This window comes from Lissotriton vulgaris, chromosome 1_1, assembly GCF_964263255.1.
Source record: "Lissotriton vulgaris chromosome 1_1, aLisVul1.2, whole genome shotgun sequence".
Lineage (NCBI taxonomy): Eukaryota > Metazoa > Chordata > Amphibia > Caudata > Salamandridae > Lissotriton > Lissotriton vulgaris.
Genome location: NC_141685.1, coordinates 80,311,928 through 80,327,629, shown reverse-complemented (window position 1 = coordinate 80,327,629; position 15,702 = coordinate 80,311,928). Strand labels below are relative to the sequence as shown.

The window sequence follows — 15,702 nt, the reverse complement described above, 5'->3', positions numbered from 1 at the left end:
GAGCTGGCTGTGGTTTCCCCCTCCTAAAGAAATCCACTCTTGACCCCACCTGTCTGTCTAACTATCGGCCAATCTCGTTGCTTCCTTTTCCTGTTAAGATCATGGAGAAGCTTGTGACCCGGTCTCTATCCAGCTTCATGGAAAATAACATCTGTCTGGATGTGGCCCAGTTCGCTTCCGGCCGGTCCACTGTACGGAGTCGGCACTGGTGGTCGTGTTGGACACCCTTCGATCATGGGTCGACAATGGTCGATCAGCTTTTTTAGTGTTGCTCGACATGTCGGCCGCGTTCGACAAGGTCAGCCACTCCATTCTTATCAACAGGTTGGTGGAGGCCGGGGTAGCAGGACTCGCACGAGATTGGCTAATATCCTATCTTCAGAACAGACACCAGGTGGTGGCCTTACCTCCTTTTCGCTCAGGTATTAGGAGAGTGGGACAGGGTGTCCCTCAGGGGTCCGCAATCAGCCCCATCCTGTTCAACTTGTATCTTTGCCCCCTGATTACCTTGATCATGTCCTTCGGCATTTCAGTGATCAACTATGCCAACGACACCCAGCTTATTTTCTCCCTTGAAGGAGAAGATGCTGTGTCCACAGAGACCTTCCATCGCTGCATGAATGCTACCGCTGACTGGTTAAGAAATAACTCGCTCCAGTTTAATAGTACTAAGACCGAGGTACTTCATTGCTCATTAGACCGAGTTCTGCGTCCTTTACCATCTGATCTCTGGCCACCCTCCTCCCTGGCCAATGTGGTGGCAGCGGCTTCTGCCCGCAACCTTGGAGTCATGTTTGATTCTAATCTTCAGCTGGACAGCTTTGTGAACAAAACCATCTCTACTTGCATGGTGCTACTCCGCACTTTGCGGAAAATCCTTCACCTGCTCCCAATTCAGGCCAGGCCAGAGGTGGTGCGTGGCATTATCATTAGTAGGATAGATTACTGCAACGCACTGCTTCTGGGGGCACCTGCTACCCTGATCAACAAGCTGCAGCGCATTCAAAACATGGCTGCGAAGCTGGCTCTTTCTAGGCCTCGTGCTGCCTCCTCTTCCCTTGCACTTAAGGATCTCCACTGGCTGCCAGTCCAACAGCGAATCCTTTTTAAAGCATCTTGTCTGGTCTTTAAAGCTCTACATGACCAAGGCCCAGTCATGTTACGCAACCTCTTTTCCTGGTATCACACAGCGAGACCTTTGCGTCCTTCATCAGCTTATCTTGCGGTGGTCCAGAGGATCCAAAGGCTACGGTTGGGGGGCCGATCCATTGGATATGTGGCTGCCAAGCTCTGGAATTCTCTCCCCTTGCCCCTGAGAAGCCTGACGGACTTCCTCTTATTCAAGAAAAACTTAAAAACCCATCTTTTTCCCAGAACAGCATAATATATGTGACTATGTAGGTGGTTAGTAGAGTCAAAGCGCCAGGATACCCTCTGGGTGACAGTTTCGCGCTATACAAGTGCATAATACATACATACATACATATTGTACATGTATTTAGGACCATATTTTCTGGACTGTGAGCACCTTTTGAAGCAGTCCAAGTAATATTTCCAAACTTTGTGCACTCTGTGTTTGGCGGATTGCCTCTCATTATGGGACTCGCTGCAGGAATACTATTTTTGCTTCTATTGCTGCGATATGGCAAGTCATTTCACAAACGACATCTAGTTCTCCATGGAGACAACTCTACTGGCGATGAAGTGTCGTGAGCGCACCGTCCAAATTTTGGGACTACCTCATCTAAGAGAAATAAATACCACATGCTTTCTGTCATTCAGACCAATTTGGCAAGATTGCATCCTACCTGTTCTACGCTGCCTGCTATGCGGAGAAGAATGCGTCTTAGACGCATGTCTCACACTCCCATCAGTCATGCCAACGGATGTTGATACTTTGCTTGAACCAGTAATGGCCCATGCACTGTGTTGTCCCCAGCGGCTACCGATTCTGATAACGGCATTCATTGAGATCTCACAGATGCAAAATGCTACTACTGTGATTCATGAATTTTTATCTTGTGTTCTGATTAACTTGGACATATTATATTTGTCAATCTGTAACTTGGAAGATGCTTTTCTTTTATAAAACTGAATAAAGTTTGTTGATAATAATCACTAGGGGATTCATTTACAGGGTAGCATGGTATCCCTCACACTAACTCTAGGAGTCACAGTCCACACAATGGACATGCTTTGTTCCCCTTCTACTTCCAACCTTACATGAACCCCTAATCACCTGCCCAAACCTCTCCCTGCTGATGCCAATGTGATCCTCAGTAATCCCAAAGACCATATTTTTGGCCGCTTTGAAACTGCCCATACAATAAAAATGCTGCAGTTGTAAATACATATCAACTACCATTTGTTGTGTTTGAAACATTTTATTGAATAATAAAACCTAATAAACTTAAGCTGATTATTAAAGCAAAACAAAACATCAGTTGCCATACACATAAGAGACAAAAGTAGTACATAAAAATCAACTACTGTAACACAGCAAAGTTATGTAGAGCACAATTCCTAATTTCGGGCAATCTTTAAAGTTCAACAATAGAAACGTTCATAAAGTTCAAAATCACCTGCCCAAACCTCTCCCTGCTGATGCCAATGTGGTCCTCCGTCATCCCACAGACCATATTTTTGGCCGCTTTGAAACTGCCCATACAGTAAAAATGCTGCAGTTGTAAATAAATATCAACAACCATTTGTTGTGTTTGAAACATTTTATTGAATAATAAAACCTAATACACATAAGCTGATTATGAAAGCAAAACAGAACATCAGTTGCCATACACATAAGAGACAAAAGTAGTAGATAAAAATCAACATACTGTAACACAGCAAAGTTATGTAGAGCACAATTCCTAATTTCGGGCAATCTTTAAAGTTCAACAATAGAAACGTTTATAAAGAACAGGAAAGGAAACAAAGAAGGTGGGATACAGTGATTTCATTAATGTAATGCTTCCTACATATAGAAAAACAAATACTAATTGTTTTGCTTAAGCAATAAAGTCCTCACATTAAAATACTAAGAGAAATATATTGAACAATGAACATTTCATATGTAATTAGAATTCAATTTGAATATTTTAACCTCCTCAGCATTATTTGACTCATGATTACAACCTGATTGCTTTTTGGAAAGGAACAACCTCATGGAGTTCAACATCACATCTTTTCCAACAATAGGATTCAAATGATAAACTTGAATTTCAATTCAATTTATTTATTTAGGCCACTTTGGAGATCAACAATTTGAAATATATACAAAATCCATACACTTTTGTAAAAATTGTCTCCTAAACTTGAATTCCATCCACTTTTTGATTAAATACTTCCCATTCCAGCAAGCATCACAAGACCACTTGTTGTTATCTTCCCAATTAGTGATAATTTTTTGGCTGGCAATAACAATAAATATGTTTAGAATTTTAACTCCAAAAGCAAAAACATGCCATTTCTGAATAATGGTGCACAATAAAATGTAGGAACAGAAGGGCATGTGTTGGTGTAGCATTCATTAAGGTTTGACCAGGCTTGAAACTAGAATTCCTGATTTTTGGGACATTTAAATGTAATATTTTTGAAAGAGTTCTAACAGACCCAGCATGAGCTCTGCGGAAAATAGAAGATGACTGAATTGTACTTAGAGAAAATGTGCTGATAAGTAATCTATTGATGTAAAATGCAGTAGTCAGGCAAAGCTTGAGGATCTAATCTATTCAGATTTTAACTCCATAGTTTGTTCAATAAATTGACTGAGCATAATACTTGAAGGTCCATCTCTCAGATCAGTTCTATTACAGTTTTAGTTGCAATAACACTAATACAGATCATTGATAAATAGATTTTAAAAGCCATGGGTGGAATTGATCCTTGGTCTAAATCTCGATTAAAGTCTGCCATGGAAACCAGTACAAACAGATCAAATCTAAAATCATTGAATATGTTTATTATAGTGGTTTAGAGCAAACCCAGAAGACACACATTGTTCCTGAAACTCAGAAAATGTATCTAAAGATTATGATTACATCCTATTTTATGTCCAGAGACTGCTTTAGCTGCTTTCCTGTTTAAGTGACAACATTTGCAAATATATTTAACAAAACATTAACGCTGGATGTCAGAAATTCTGTCTTTAAGTATTGTGTAAGAGTTATGTGCGATGGTTTTTATTTGATCTGAAGCAACACTAACACTAAATAGGTACATGCACCGGTTATCATTCAACTAACAATATTAGCAAACTTAATTTGGAGGGAATTGAGAAAAATTGCCTCATGTTTTATTGTTAAAAAAATCTACTGGTTCAGTAATTCACAGAGTTTGCAAATGCCAAACCCCTTTTTGAAATGTACTAAGCCCATTTAACAATTCAGAATTTGGGAGGGGAATGTTAATAGTTTCCCTTCTGAATATTTAATACATTGTTAAGGTATGTATTGAGCTTTGAAACCATATGTGGGCTGAAAAACAGTAACAGGAGGTAGTAAGCCAAGGGGACATTTGTGAATGTGAAAGTAAAATGGGGTGTATTAAAAATGCCTTTATTTAAAAGCTATCACAGACAAAGTAGTGTGCTGACTCTACAAGCAACCACTTTTCACCAAATGGATTATTAGTACATGAACCTCAGTATTTCCTATATTGTTGAAATTTCGTACCTAATATTTTTGTAATGTGTAAATATTTGTTCCTGTTAGTTCAGAATTTCAATATTGTCATGAAATGTACCTATTCTTTTTGTCAAACATATTGAAATATCTTTATCCCAATTTTGGGGCATTCTAAAAAGTGTTTTCACTCTCTAACTTGAAGCTTCCTAAGAAAAATACTGACGCCAGTTCCTGGTTTCTCCTAGATCATTTAGCTGTCTCACTAAAACAAGCACAATATTGATTTGAGAGAGGTGAATATTGTAGTCATACACACTGGGGTTAGTTTAGAAAAGACCAATTCCTTAATCTTTCGAAATAATACTTGGAAAAGTTTATGTTCAATAATTTCAGATAACTTACTGATAAAGATATCAGATAAAGATCCCCAAACTTCTTATTGTGGTATCAAAAATATGCTAGAATTAACTTTCTAGTTATATTTGCGATGATCAACTTTCTGTCATTTTAACAAATTTTGTCAGTGCACAGAGTATTATCCCTACATAGATCACATTTCATGCAATGGTCTGTGCTTGAACGTACAATGAAGGGGTAAAAATGCATTTCTACCACAATCAAGAAACCCTTGGGTCTCTGAGGATTACTGTTGCAAATGAAGACCTAGCTAGGATGAAATATCCCTTTAAAAGGACGATTTCCCTCACCTACCATAGTTGGCATGCTTCCTTATTGCGAATCGCCTTGCACCATGAAACAACCCCCTCACTGAGAGGGAGGAGTTCAGGCATATTTTGTTATAGAGAAATGTATATTAAATACCACAATAATGAGCTCAGGGTAGTGGGGGCAGCAGAGTGAAAGTTAAAACTTGCTAAAGGGTATGTGGTTTCCATTATTTGTACACCCCTGGGCCAGGATTAAAAATAGGACACTGTGGGAGAAATATATATCCACTGTTAAGAGTCAATAAGAGGTCAACATGTTTCAGCCTATTAACCCTCCAAATAGGTGTTTGCGGCATTCTTCAGGACTTAATCAAAAAGTTTTGCCGCTCAATGTACTCAATCAATAACAAGCATTGTCATAGCCAATAGGTCTCGCCTTTGGGACCTTATAAGTGATTATCCATGCATATTCAGTAACAATGTGAAATAATTACTATTAAAAAAAGAAGACTATAAACTAACACTCACCAAACTGCAATTTTAACTTTGTCACGTAAATGTAGACATATGATTTATCAATGTTTTTGCATATGTGCTGAGTATTATCAAATGTCTACATTTACGTGACAAAGTTAAAATTGCAGTTTGGTGAGTGTTTCTCATTGCTTGAATGTTTGGGTGAGTGTATCTCATTGCTTGAATGATATTTCTACGAGTTAGTGCATTTTTATACAGGTGAGGGTAATCCTGTAATTTTACATATATTAGTGTATTCTGTACATTCTTGATATTTACAGGTGATGGTTTCCCTGTAATTTACAATTATCACGGGTGAGTGTATCCCGGTATTTTGATTACGGGTGAGTGTATCCCGGTATTTTGATTACGGGTGAGTGTACCCCGGTATTTTGATTACGGGTGAGTGTATCCCGTTACTTGTTATTTATGTGAGGTGTATCTTCTTTTTTCCATTTGTGTCTTCTTTGTTGAGTACCAGTTGTCACGCATGCATTCTTATACATTCTGGTTATGGTCCAGTCAAGTTTCAGCGCTGGTTCGCTGTTTACTTAACGGCTCTTGTTTATCCATCTTTCTTTTTGTTGCCGATGATTGGATCTTTTACACATAGGCGAGCCTGAGACGTCAGGTGCTCTTATGTTGTGCGTGTGTTTCTCTTCTTCTTTCTTTTGCTTGTGACGTATTGTCTCTTTCAGTGTGGGTATTTTCGTGGCACAGGTCTTGTTTTGCCTTCCTTTGAGAGAAATGGGGATGGTGTGCGTGCCATTAAGTTGCTTATATTTCATTGTGCATTCATTGCTGTCATGTTATTTCTTTTATTTTCATGTTATAGCATTATTGCATTATATTGCATTCTAGGTCATCGCATGATTTCATTGCACATTTGCATTTTCATTATTATTACATTGCATTTCATTGTTTTGCATTATTGCACTATGTTCCATTTTAATTCATTGCATTATTGTATTTCATTATTGCAATGACTTTGTATTCCTTCTGTTTCTTTACTTCTTATTCTTCTATTGCCTTTTGTTGTGAAGAGAGAGGATATGTTGTAATGGTTAATTCCCCTCTTCTTTCTTCACATCAATGCTCTCTCTGTTCAGCCTGCATGGCAGGAGAATAATGTGTGATGTCATGGAATGTTGGTGTGTGGACTAGTGGAGAGCGTCAGTTGGAGGATGAGGGGCTGAGCAGAGGGAGACTGCTCCTGGTGGGGCTGTACATGCTGTACATCTTTACTCCTATCCTATTTACCATCCTACCTTCATCTTCTACATCTACAACTGAAACTAATAAAGGAACTACCTGGAACTACCACTTGGCCTACTCCTTGGACTATTTATTTACAACATTAACTAAGCTAGACGTGACTTTATAACTGGTTAATCAAACGTTTCTGGAGGTTTAGTATATATAAACAACTCCTTTTTTCTATGGTGTGTCATATAGAGTTGATGCTTTAAATTTTGGTGAGAGTACACAACGTCAAAAAGTTCAATACTGCTTTTATATTAATATACCTTTGAAAGCTTGAAGTGAAAGACAATTCTAAGTGGCATTTGGTTATGAGTAGGCGCTAATGACTATTTCCGGATGACAATGTAATTAGCATTTTTTGTATAAGATGTGTTAAAAGTATGGGTAGGGAAAATGGCTATTTTGGCCAAAGGCTCCCCTTTCTATATTCATGCTAGTTTTAATTTGTAAACAGAATCACAATTTGTAATCTGGTACACTGTAATGTTAGATGAATCTTTTTTACCCTTCTGATTAGCAAGGGATGACGATGAACCGTTTTTTCGTCCCTGGTTTTAAATGGATTCAGGTTGGAACAGAAGAGGTGTTAGTTGACTTTACCTCAGAAAATGGTTGTTTCCCGCATGCTGCTTTCATGCGACTTAAATCCCTTCAGTGGAAGAGGCGGCTGCATGCCTGCATATATGGCCAGATCAGTACTTGGCTGTTTCGGTACTCAAGTGGGGCTAGAATAGAAGCTGTTAAGGGCAGGGGCTTAGCTTCCCATTGGTGCAGCAGGTGCAGTGGCACCAGGTCCCAGATGCCTTAAAGGCCCACTGAACCCTGATAACTGCTGTTTGTCACAGTTCAAACAGAGGCCTGAGGGGCCCACAGAACAATGATTATTGCTGTTTTCCACAGTCCAAATAAACGGCAGAGGTCACATTTCCTTTCTTGCCTTGGTGCCCAAGACACACTGGCTAGGCCACTGGTTAAGGATGCAGTGGGGAAGAAGTGGCGAGACAGGTGGATTATCTAAACAGCTCGACGATGACTTCATGCCTGGGTATTAAAGTATTCATTACAATTAAAGACTTAAGCAGGAATAGATATAATATAGGAAGGCCTATGTACAAATGCAGCTCGATTAGCGGCTGCCTTTAACTTCTCACTTATCACCTCTCCTAATTTACAGTTTTATATTAGATGAAGACATAAATCGTGACCTATGAATATGTTTATCTATCTTTAGGTTCAAATGACTCATCTTTTCGATATGCAAGTATCAGACAGGTCAGAAACGCCTAATGGCTTTGAACTTGATAAAGCCACATTAATCACTGGTCTTGAAATACAAATAGCAGCATTAGGCACGCAGAGGTGTATTCTACGTAATCTCATTATGTTCAGGGTACGGGAGAGTATTTAGGGCATAAAGCACTTTGACAAAAACATTTCTGCCACCATAAAAATTCAATCTGCCTTGTCCTACCCTAGTATACAAGTAGTACCACATTCTTTGTATACCTGAATTAAATAGGCACACAAAATAGTACCGTATTTAAAGGCCCAGTTCAGAATTGCATGGAAGGTGCACTGTCCCAGACTACACAACGGTGCAGTTTTCAGTGGGTGCTATCATCCCACACAGGGGGGAGCACACCAGATTATGCTGGAAAAAACATGTGGTGCCCCAATGTAGGCGCAGTTGTAAACCACCAGTCTGCTTACATAGTAAAGCGTCTGGCAGCTATTAAGTGAGGTGGCACGTTTCCCCTGCAGGTGGTTGGGGTCTGTCACCATCCTATCAGGTGGGGGTATACAATCAGTGCGCCTCCTGACTGCTTGTTTGCCTTTTTGCCTGTGTCAATAATACAGTGGAGTCCTTGGAGGAGTAGTCAATTTGTATTCATGAAAGACACTTGTGTTTCTCGGATGTGTAATCCCCAGATGATGCCTGAACTGTTCCCCAATGGGCTAATTGTACATCGTATTGAATTGTATGGTCTTATGAGGACTGTTAATAATAATAAAAAAGATTTAGTGATTGTTTATTGCCCTCTATGTCACTCTACTTCTAAGCACCTAATACAGCTTGTACAGTGGTTACTGTCATCTGCTCACTTACATTATGCTTATTATGCTTAATAAAAATAATGCACAATTTAGGCGTTTGTGTCTGCCTACAACGTGGACCTGATACAAATAGCAGTACCTACAAGGTGGATGGTACAATTCAACAAGAGTCTAAGATACTCCAGCACAGATGACTTTGCATCAACATTACGGGGCATCAGTCTTGATGGCAAGCCAACTTAAAACTTATCAGTATTGTATACATTATTATCGGAGACTATACTTGCCTCTTGGATACAACTTTACACTGGAATTTTATTAATTTGTGTACAGTTGTGTGTATACAATAAAACAACCTCCCCACCATAATTGATCTGTCTATTCATCTTTTTGGGATCTGGAGTAGCATGCTACTCGCCGAAAAGCACTTCAACACTTCGTCAGGGGTAGCAAGCTCTATATAAATGCAAAACCTTCCTTCTTCTATCCCCCCACAATCTTTTTTAACCCAACTAACAGACCAACATGTCCAGCTCTCATATACATTTTATATTTCCCTATACTAATTCACCACTAATCATTTTTGGATCCTGGAGTAGTGTGCTACTCGCCGATAAAGCTCTTCAAAGTTCGTATGGGGTAGTAAGTGTTATGTAAATCTAAATACATTACAATTACTGTTTACATCGGGCTGCACTAACACGAGGATAGAAGTAGAGTGGGGGATTAGAGTTTATCTGCCCAGAACAAAGCATACTACAGAAAGTGTGTGAACAGTCTATATGTTGTGCGCCTGGCAAAGAAAAACACAGCAGAGGTGGGAAAAAGGTAGGTAATCTGATGGTCAGACCTATGTGGAAAGAGGCAATCACTTTGGGCAGAAAAGAGAGCTTACACGGAGGACTACTTTGTTCGGATGGACAGCAAGAAAGGGAGGTCTGGAAGATAAGCCTGAAGCTCTCTCATCCTGCAAGCAGAGGTGATGGCAAGCAAAAAAGCAGTCTTCTAAGGAGGCGAAGAGGACAATTATGTAGGCGCTCAAAGGGAGCACACATAAGATAAGTTAGGACAAGATTCAACTCCCACTAGGGCATTACCAAAGAAGGAGGAAAGAGAAGAGTAATGCACTTCAAAAATCTGTTAACAATAGGATCGTTGGCCATGCTCAAGAGCTCGGGGTAACAGACTTGGGACTGATCGAGTTTGATCTTCTTCAGCAATCTTGGCAGAAGTGGTACAGGAGGCCGCAACTCCACTCGCAACGAAAAGGGTCGCCGAGCGAAAGCCGCCTTGGAAACTCTAACACGCAGAACTGCTGACATTTAGCGTTCTCTTCGGTGGCGAATAGATCTAACCAAGGCTCTCCCCACTACTGAAAGAGACCTAGCACCACCTTCGAGTGAAGATGCCATTTGTGATCCATCATGCACTGGCGGCTGAGTTCGTCCGTCCTGGCGTTCAGTGAACCTGTTAGGTGTTGAACCACCAGAGATATGCCCTGATGTTCCAGCCATGTCCAAAGGCGAAGAGCCTCTTGACATAGGGTCCACAACCCCACTCTGTCCTGTTTGTTGCAGTCCCACATGGCGGTGGTGTTGTCCGTGAACACCTGCACCACTCTTCCTTTGACAGAAAGAAGGAATGCCTTCAGTGCAAGACAAATCGTCCGGAGCTCCAGAGGGGTGATGTGGTGCCTGGACTCCGCCAGAGACCAGAGGTCTTTGATCTCCGCCATTCCCACATGGCTGCCCCTACCCAGGAGTAACGCATCCATTACTACTGTGAACTCAGGTTGGGGAAGGGAGAGGGATCTGCTGTTGACCCAATCCTGGTTCCTGAACCACCATTGCAACAGACTTGCAGTCCCCTCTGAAATCTCAAAGTCATCGGAAAGATTCCCCTGGTGCTGCGCCCACTGGAACTTCAGGTCCCACTGCAGAGCACGTATAAGCCATCTGGCATGATGCACCAGCCGGATGCAGGAGGCCATGAGGCCCAGCAGCCTCTGGGTCATTCTCACAGAACCCCGGGATGGAGGCTGAAACATCGGTATCATATCCTGAGTAGCCTGGACTTGCTGCTAGGGAGGATAGACCCAAAAATGTGCTGTGTCCAGAACCGCTCTGATGAAAAGGAGCATATAGGAGGGAATCAGGTGCGACTTCAGCAGGTTAACTGTGAAACCCAGCAAATGCAGGAAGTCTGTCGTAGTCTGGAGGTGGGAGACGACAGCCTGGGCGAGCTCACCTTCAACAGCCAGTCGTCGAGAGAGGGGAAGACTGGAACCCCTGATCTGCGCAGATGAGCTACGACCCCCGCCATCACTTTCGTGAACACCCGGGGGGGGGGGGCTGGTAAGGCCAAAGGGGAGCGTGGAAACTGAAAATGCGTGTGGCCTACCGTGAACTGTAGGTAATGACGGTGGGCAGGCAAGACGAGGATGTGAAATTAAGTGTCCTGCAAGTCCAACGCTACCATCAAATCTCCAGGGTCGAAGGCAGACAAGACCTGAGCCAAGGTTAACATCTTGAACTTCTCCTTTCGGAGGAAGCGGTTTATGTCCCTGAGGACTACGATAGGATGCAGGCCTTTGTCCTTCTTCGGTACCAAGAAGTAGTGGGAGTAGCAACCCGACCTACTTCTGGCACAGGGACACATTTGATAGCTCCCTTGGCAAAGAGATCCATAACTTCCTGGAAGAGAAGGGCCAAATGATCCTCCGACATGGGATGAAATCACCACTAACGGCATGACCCTTACACACTCCGCTGCTTGCGGAACTCCACGTAGACCGCCAGAGTTTTTTTGTCACTTTGCGGAGTTCCTCACTGAAGAACTCCACATAGGCTTAATCTTATCATGAAAAAATAGATATCAGTCATATGTTAAGAAACAAGGGTGAGTAGAAACCTTTTGGGTGGAGTAAAATTTAAGATATTATTATTGTGATTTTTAGGGCAATTAGTTGATTTTTGCAAGCACTAACACTTCTCTGTGTAAAGTAAAGACCTTGAGAGTTTTGTAACTTTCAGATACTCAAATTGTGGATTCTGTTGCAAAGAAAAATATTTCCAGGCCTGAAATTTCTTTGGAGGTTGCATGCGGGCAGCCTAAGTTATCCTGTAAGAGATTTTTGATGAATTCTATTGCAACCACAATATGTGCTCTCTCATGTAAAGTCAGGTTGTTAGAAGCTTTTCTGCAACTCAAGATACGCCTCACTTTTCACCTGGTGTGGATGCATTTCTTATGTTTAGTGATATCTCCTTTCTGAGTATAACGTTTCTGGCTTTCCCTTCCTGATTAAGGCTTTAGACCAGTGTGAATTCTCTCATGTGAAATGCCATTGTATTCGTGATTGAACCTTATCTGACATTCAGAACACATATAAGGCTTTTTTCCCCCGTGTGAGTTCGCTCATGACAAGTTAGAAGTAATTTGTAACCAAAACTTTGTTTGCATTTCGAACACTCATAAGGTTTTTCCCCAGAGTGGGATCTCTCATGAAGCATAACACTGTCTTTCAGATTCAAGCTTTTATGACATAAGGATTTTCTCCAGTGTGGAGTTTCTCATGGTGAGATAGCGTTTTTTTCTCTGGAGCTTTTCTGGCATTCAGAGCACTCATAAGGTTTTCATCAGTATGGAGTCGCTTTTGGTTAGTGAGGATGTGCCTGTCAAATAGGAATTTCTGGCATTCACAGCGTTGGTAATGTTTTTCCCGTGTGTCCGTCTGCTCATGTAGAGTGAGATTGAGTATAAAATTGATGTTTTTCTGGCGTGCTGAGCACTGAATTATTTTGATGGTGTGTTTTCTTATGGCGCTTGTAACCATCACTACCTCTGAATCTTTACTGACCTTTAGAGCACTGATAATTTTATGCACCAGTGTGAATTCTCACATGTCCAGTGAGATGCGATTTACGGCTGAAACATTTTAGGCATTCGGAGCACTGATATGGTTTTTCCCCAGTGTGTGTTCTTATATGCTGAGTGAGATTGCTTTTTTCACTGAAACATTTCTGGCATTCAGAGCACTGATAAGGCTTTTCCCCAGTGTGGATTCTTATATGCTGAGTGAGACTGCTTTTTTCACTGAAACAATTGTGGCATTCAGAGCACTGATAAGGTTTTTCCGCAGTGTGGGTTCTTATATGCTGACTGAGACCGCTTCTTTCACTGAAACATTTGTGGCATTCAGAGCACTGATAAGGCTTTTCCCCAGTGTGGATTCTTATATGCTGACTGAGACCGCTTTTTTCACTGAAACATTTGTGGCATTCAGAGCACTGATAAGGCTTTTCCCCAGTGTGGATTCTTATATGCTGAGTGAGACTGCTTTTTTCACTGAAACATTTGTGGCATTCAGAGCACTGATAAGGTTTTTCCCCAGTGTGGGTTCTTATATGCTCAGTGAGTCTGATTTTTTCACTGAAACATCTGTGGCATTCAGAGCACTGATAAGGTTTTTCCCCAGTGTGGGTTCTTATATGCTGAGTGAGATTGCTTTTTACACTGAAACATTTGTGGCATTCAGAGCACTGGTAAGGTTTTTCCCCAGTGTGGGTTGGTATATGTTGAGTGAGTCCTATTTTGTCACTGAAACATTTCTGGCATTCAGAGCACTGATAAGGCTTTTCCCCAGTGTGGAATCTCACATGTGCAGTTAGAAGTGATTTAAGTTTGAAATCTTTTGGGCATTCAGAGCACTGATAAGGTTTTTCCCCAGTGTGGGTTCTTATATGCTGATTGAGACTGCTTTTGTAACTGAAACATTTCTGACATTCAGAGCATGGATAAGGTGTTTTCCCTGTGTGGGTTAATGTATGTTGAGAAAGACTTCCTATGTTTCGGAAAATGTTCTGGCATTCAGAGCACTGAAAAGGTTTTTCCCCAGTGTGGGTTTTTATATGCACCGTGAGCTCGCGTTTTTCACTGAAACATTTCTGGCATTCAGAGCACTGATAAGGTTTTTCCCCAGTGTGGGTTCTTGTATGCCGACTGAGAACGCTTTTATCACTGAAACATTTGTGGCATTCAGTGCACTGATAAGGTTTTTCCCCAGTGTGCGTTCTTATATGCTGATTGAGAACGCTTTTTTCACTGAAACATTTGTGGCATTCAGAGCACTGATAAGGCTTTTCCCCAGTGTGGATCTTTCTATGCCGTGTGAGACTACTTTTTACACTGAAACATTTCTGGCATTCAGAGCACTGATAAGGTTGTTCCACAGAATGGGTTATTGCATGTTGAGAAAGGCTTTCTTTGTTACAAAACCTCTCCTGGCATTCAGAGCACTGATAAGGGTTTTCCCCAGTGTGGATTTTTATATGTTCAGTTAGATAAGATTTACGTCTGAAACTTTTTTGGCATACATTGCACTGAAAGTGGTTTCCCCCAGTGTGCATTCTGTCAAATTCTGTGAGATAAGATTTAGGGCTGTATCTTTTCTGGCACATGTAACTTTTTTCCCCAACTTAGGTTATTTTACCTTGATTGAGGCGGTTTTGAACACTGAATTTGTTCGCACAGTCAATGTTTTTATAAGGTGTATCCCTAGAGTTAATATCTCTATGTTTCGTTTTCTCTTGCTTATATGCCACGGTAAGAGGGAACCTGATTTTAGAGTCAGGCTTGTTTAGATAATGTTCAGCATTTATCTCTATAAGAAATTGTGTGTAATCTTCTTAACACTTGAATTGAGCAAAATATGTCTGGAAGCAGCCCTGTAACACATGTCGAAATGTTTCTAGCAGATAATAGTCTTTAGGTCTAGGCTCTCCGGCAGCAACTTATTTTGTGACTGAAGATTTCCTCAAATCTATTTGTATAGGTTCTTAGCAATGCAGTGATAAGGTGTTAGTCTGATATTTAATGATTAAACTGATAAGTACCTTTTTGCACTGATGTAATGGCAGTAACTGAGGGCGTTAGAACGTGCACAGTACTATTGTGGATCACGAGTCTCAGAACATCAGTTCCTTTTACCCTTTCTATGTTTGGTGTAAGGTTAAGGTTTGTAGTTCTGAAGACGAGGATTTATTTACATTACCTATAGCGCAACTGTGCTCATTTAATCCATTTTTATCTTTAACAGTTTTACATATCCCTCATGCACAGCAGATAATGTTGAGGCGATTTACATAGAATTACAGAACAGTACACAATAAAAAGGAAACAATCTGAGATGGTCATGAACACAATAAAGTGGTGAATTTTTAAGGTTTTCGCAAGAGTGAGCAGAGTGGGTCGAGGTGTTCTATCCCGAGGCAGATAGTCTCAAACTTGCATAACTGGCTAAAAACGGTTGTTGAACAAAGGTGATTTTCCAATCTTTTGGTTGTTAACGTGTCAGCTTCGGAGTCTTCTCTCAGCGTCTTTTCTTTGATGGTCTGCAGAAGAAACCTTTTGTTATAACTCTCTTTTATGCAGTGTGTGCTTCCTCTCTGGGATTACATGATGTTTTAGATGAAGGTTATTCTGTGCACAGATATGGCTTTGCTCTGGACTAATGAAATGCTAAATTAGAGACTTCACTGACAGTATAGTACTTTCCTCAGCTCCCACTTCCTCGCCAC

General features: G+C 41.0%; 1 protein-coding gene across 1 annotated transcript; it reads right to left on the bottom strand.

Moving 5' to 3' along the window:
- Positions 1 to 12,628: 12,628 nt before the first annotated feature.
- LOC147737425 (uncharacterized) lies at positions 12,629 to 15,228 on the bottom strand. Its single transcript, XM_086929335.1, has one exon. The coding sequence runs from the start codon at positions 14,581 to 14,583 to the stop codon at positions 13,003 to 13,005; it is 1,581 nt and encodes a 526-aa protein (XP_086785461.1). The 5' UTR covers positions 14,584 to 15,228; the 3' UTR covers positions 12,629 to 13,002.
- Positions 15,229 to 15,702: the final 474 nt, after the last annotated feature.

What these genes read in the sequence shown, in the direction of transcription:
- LOC147737425 (XM_086929335.1), bottom strand. Translation starts at nt 14,583, where the DNA reads ATGTGCCAGAAAAGATACAGCCCTAAATCTTATCTCACAGAATTTGAC.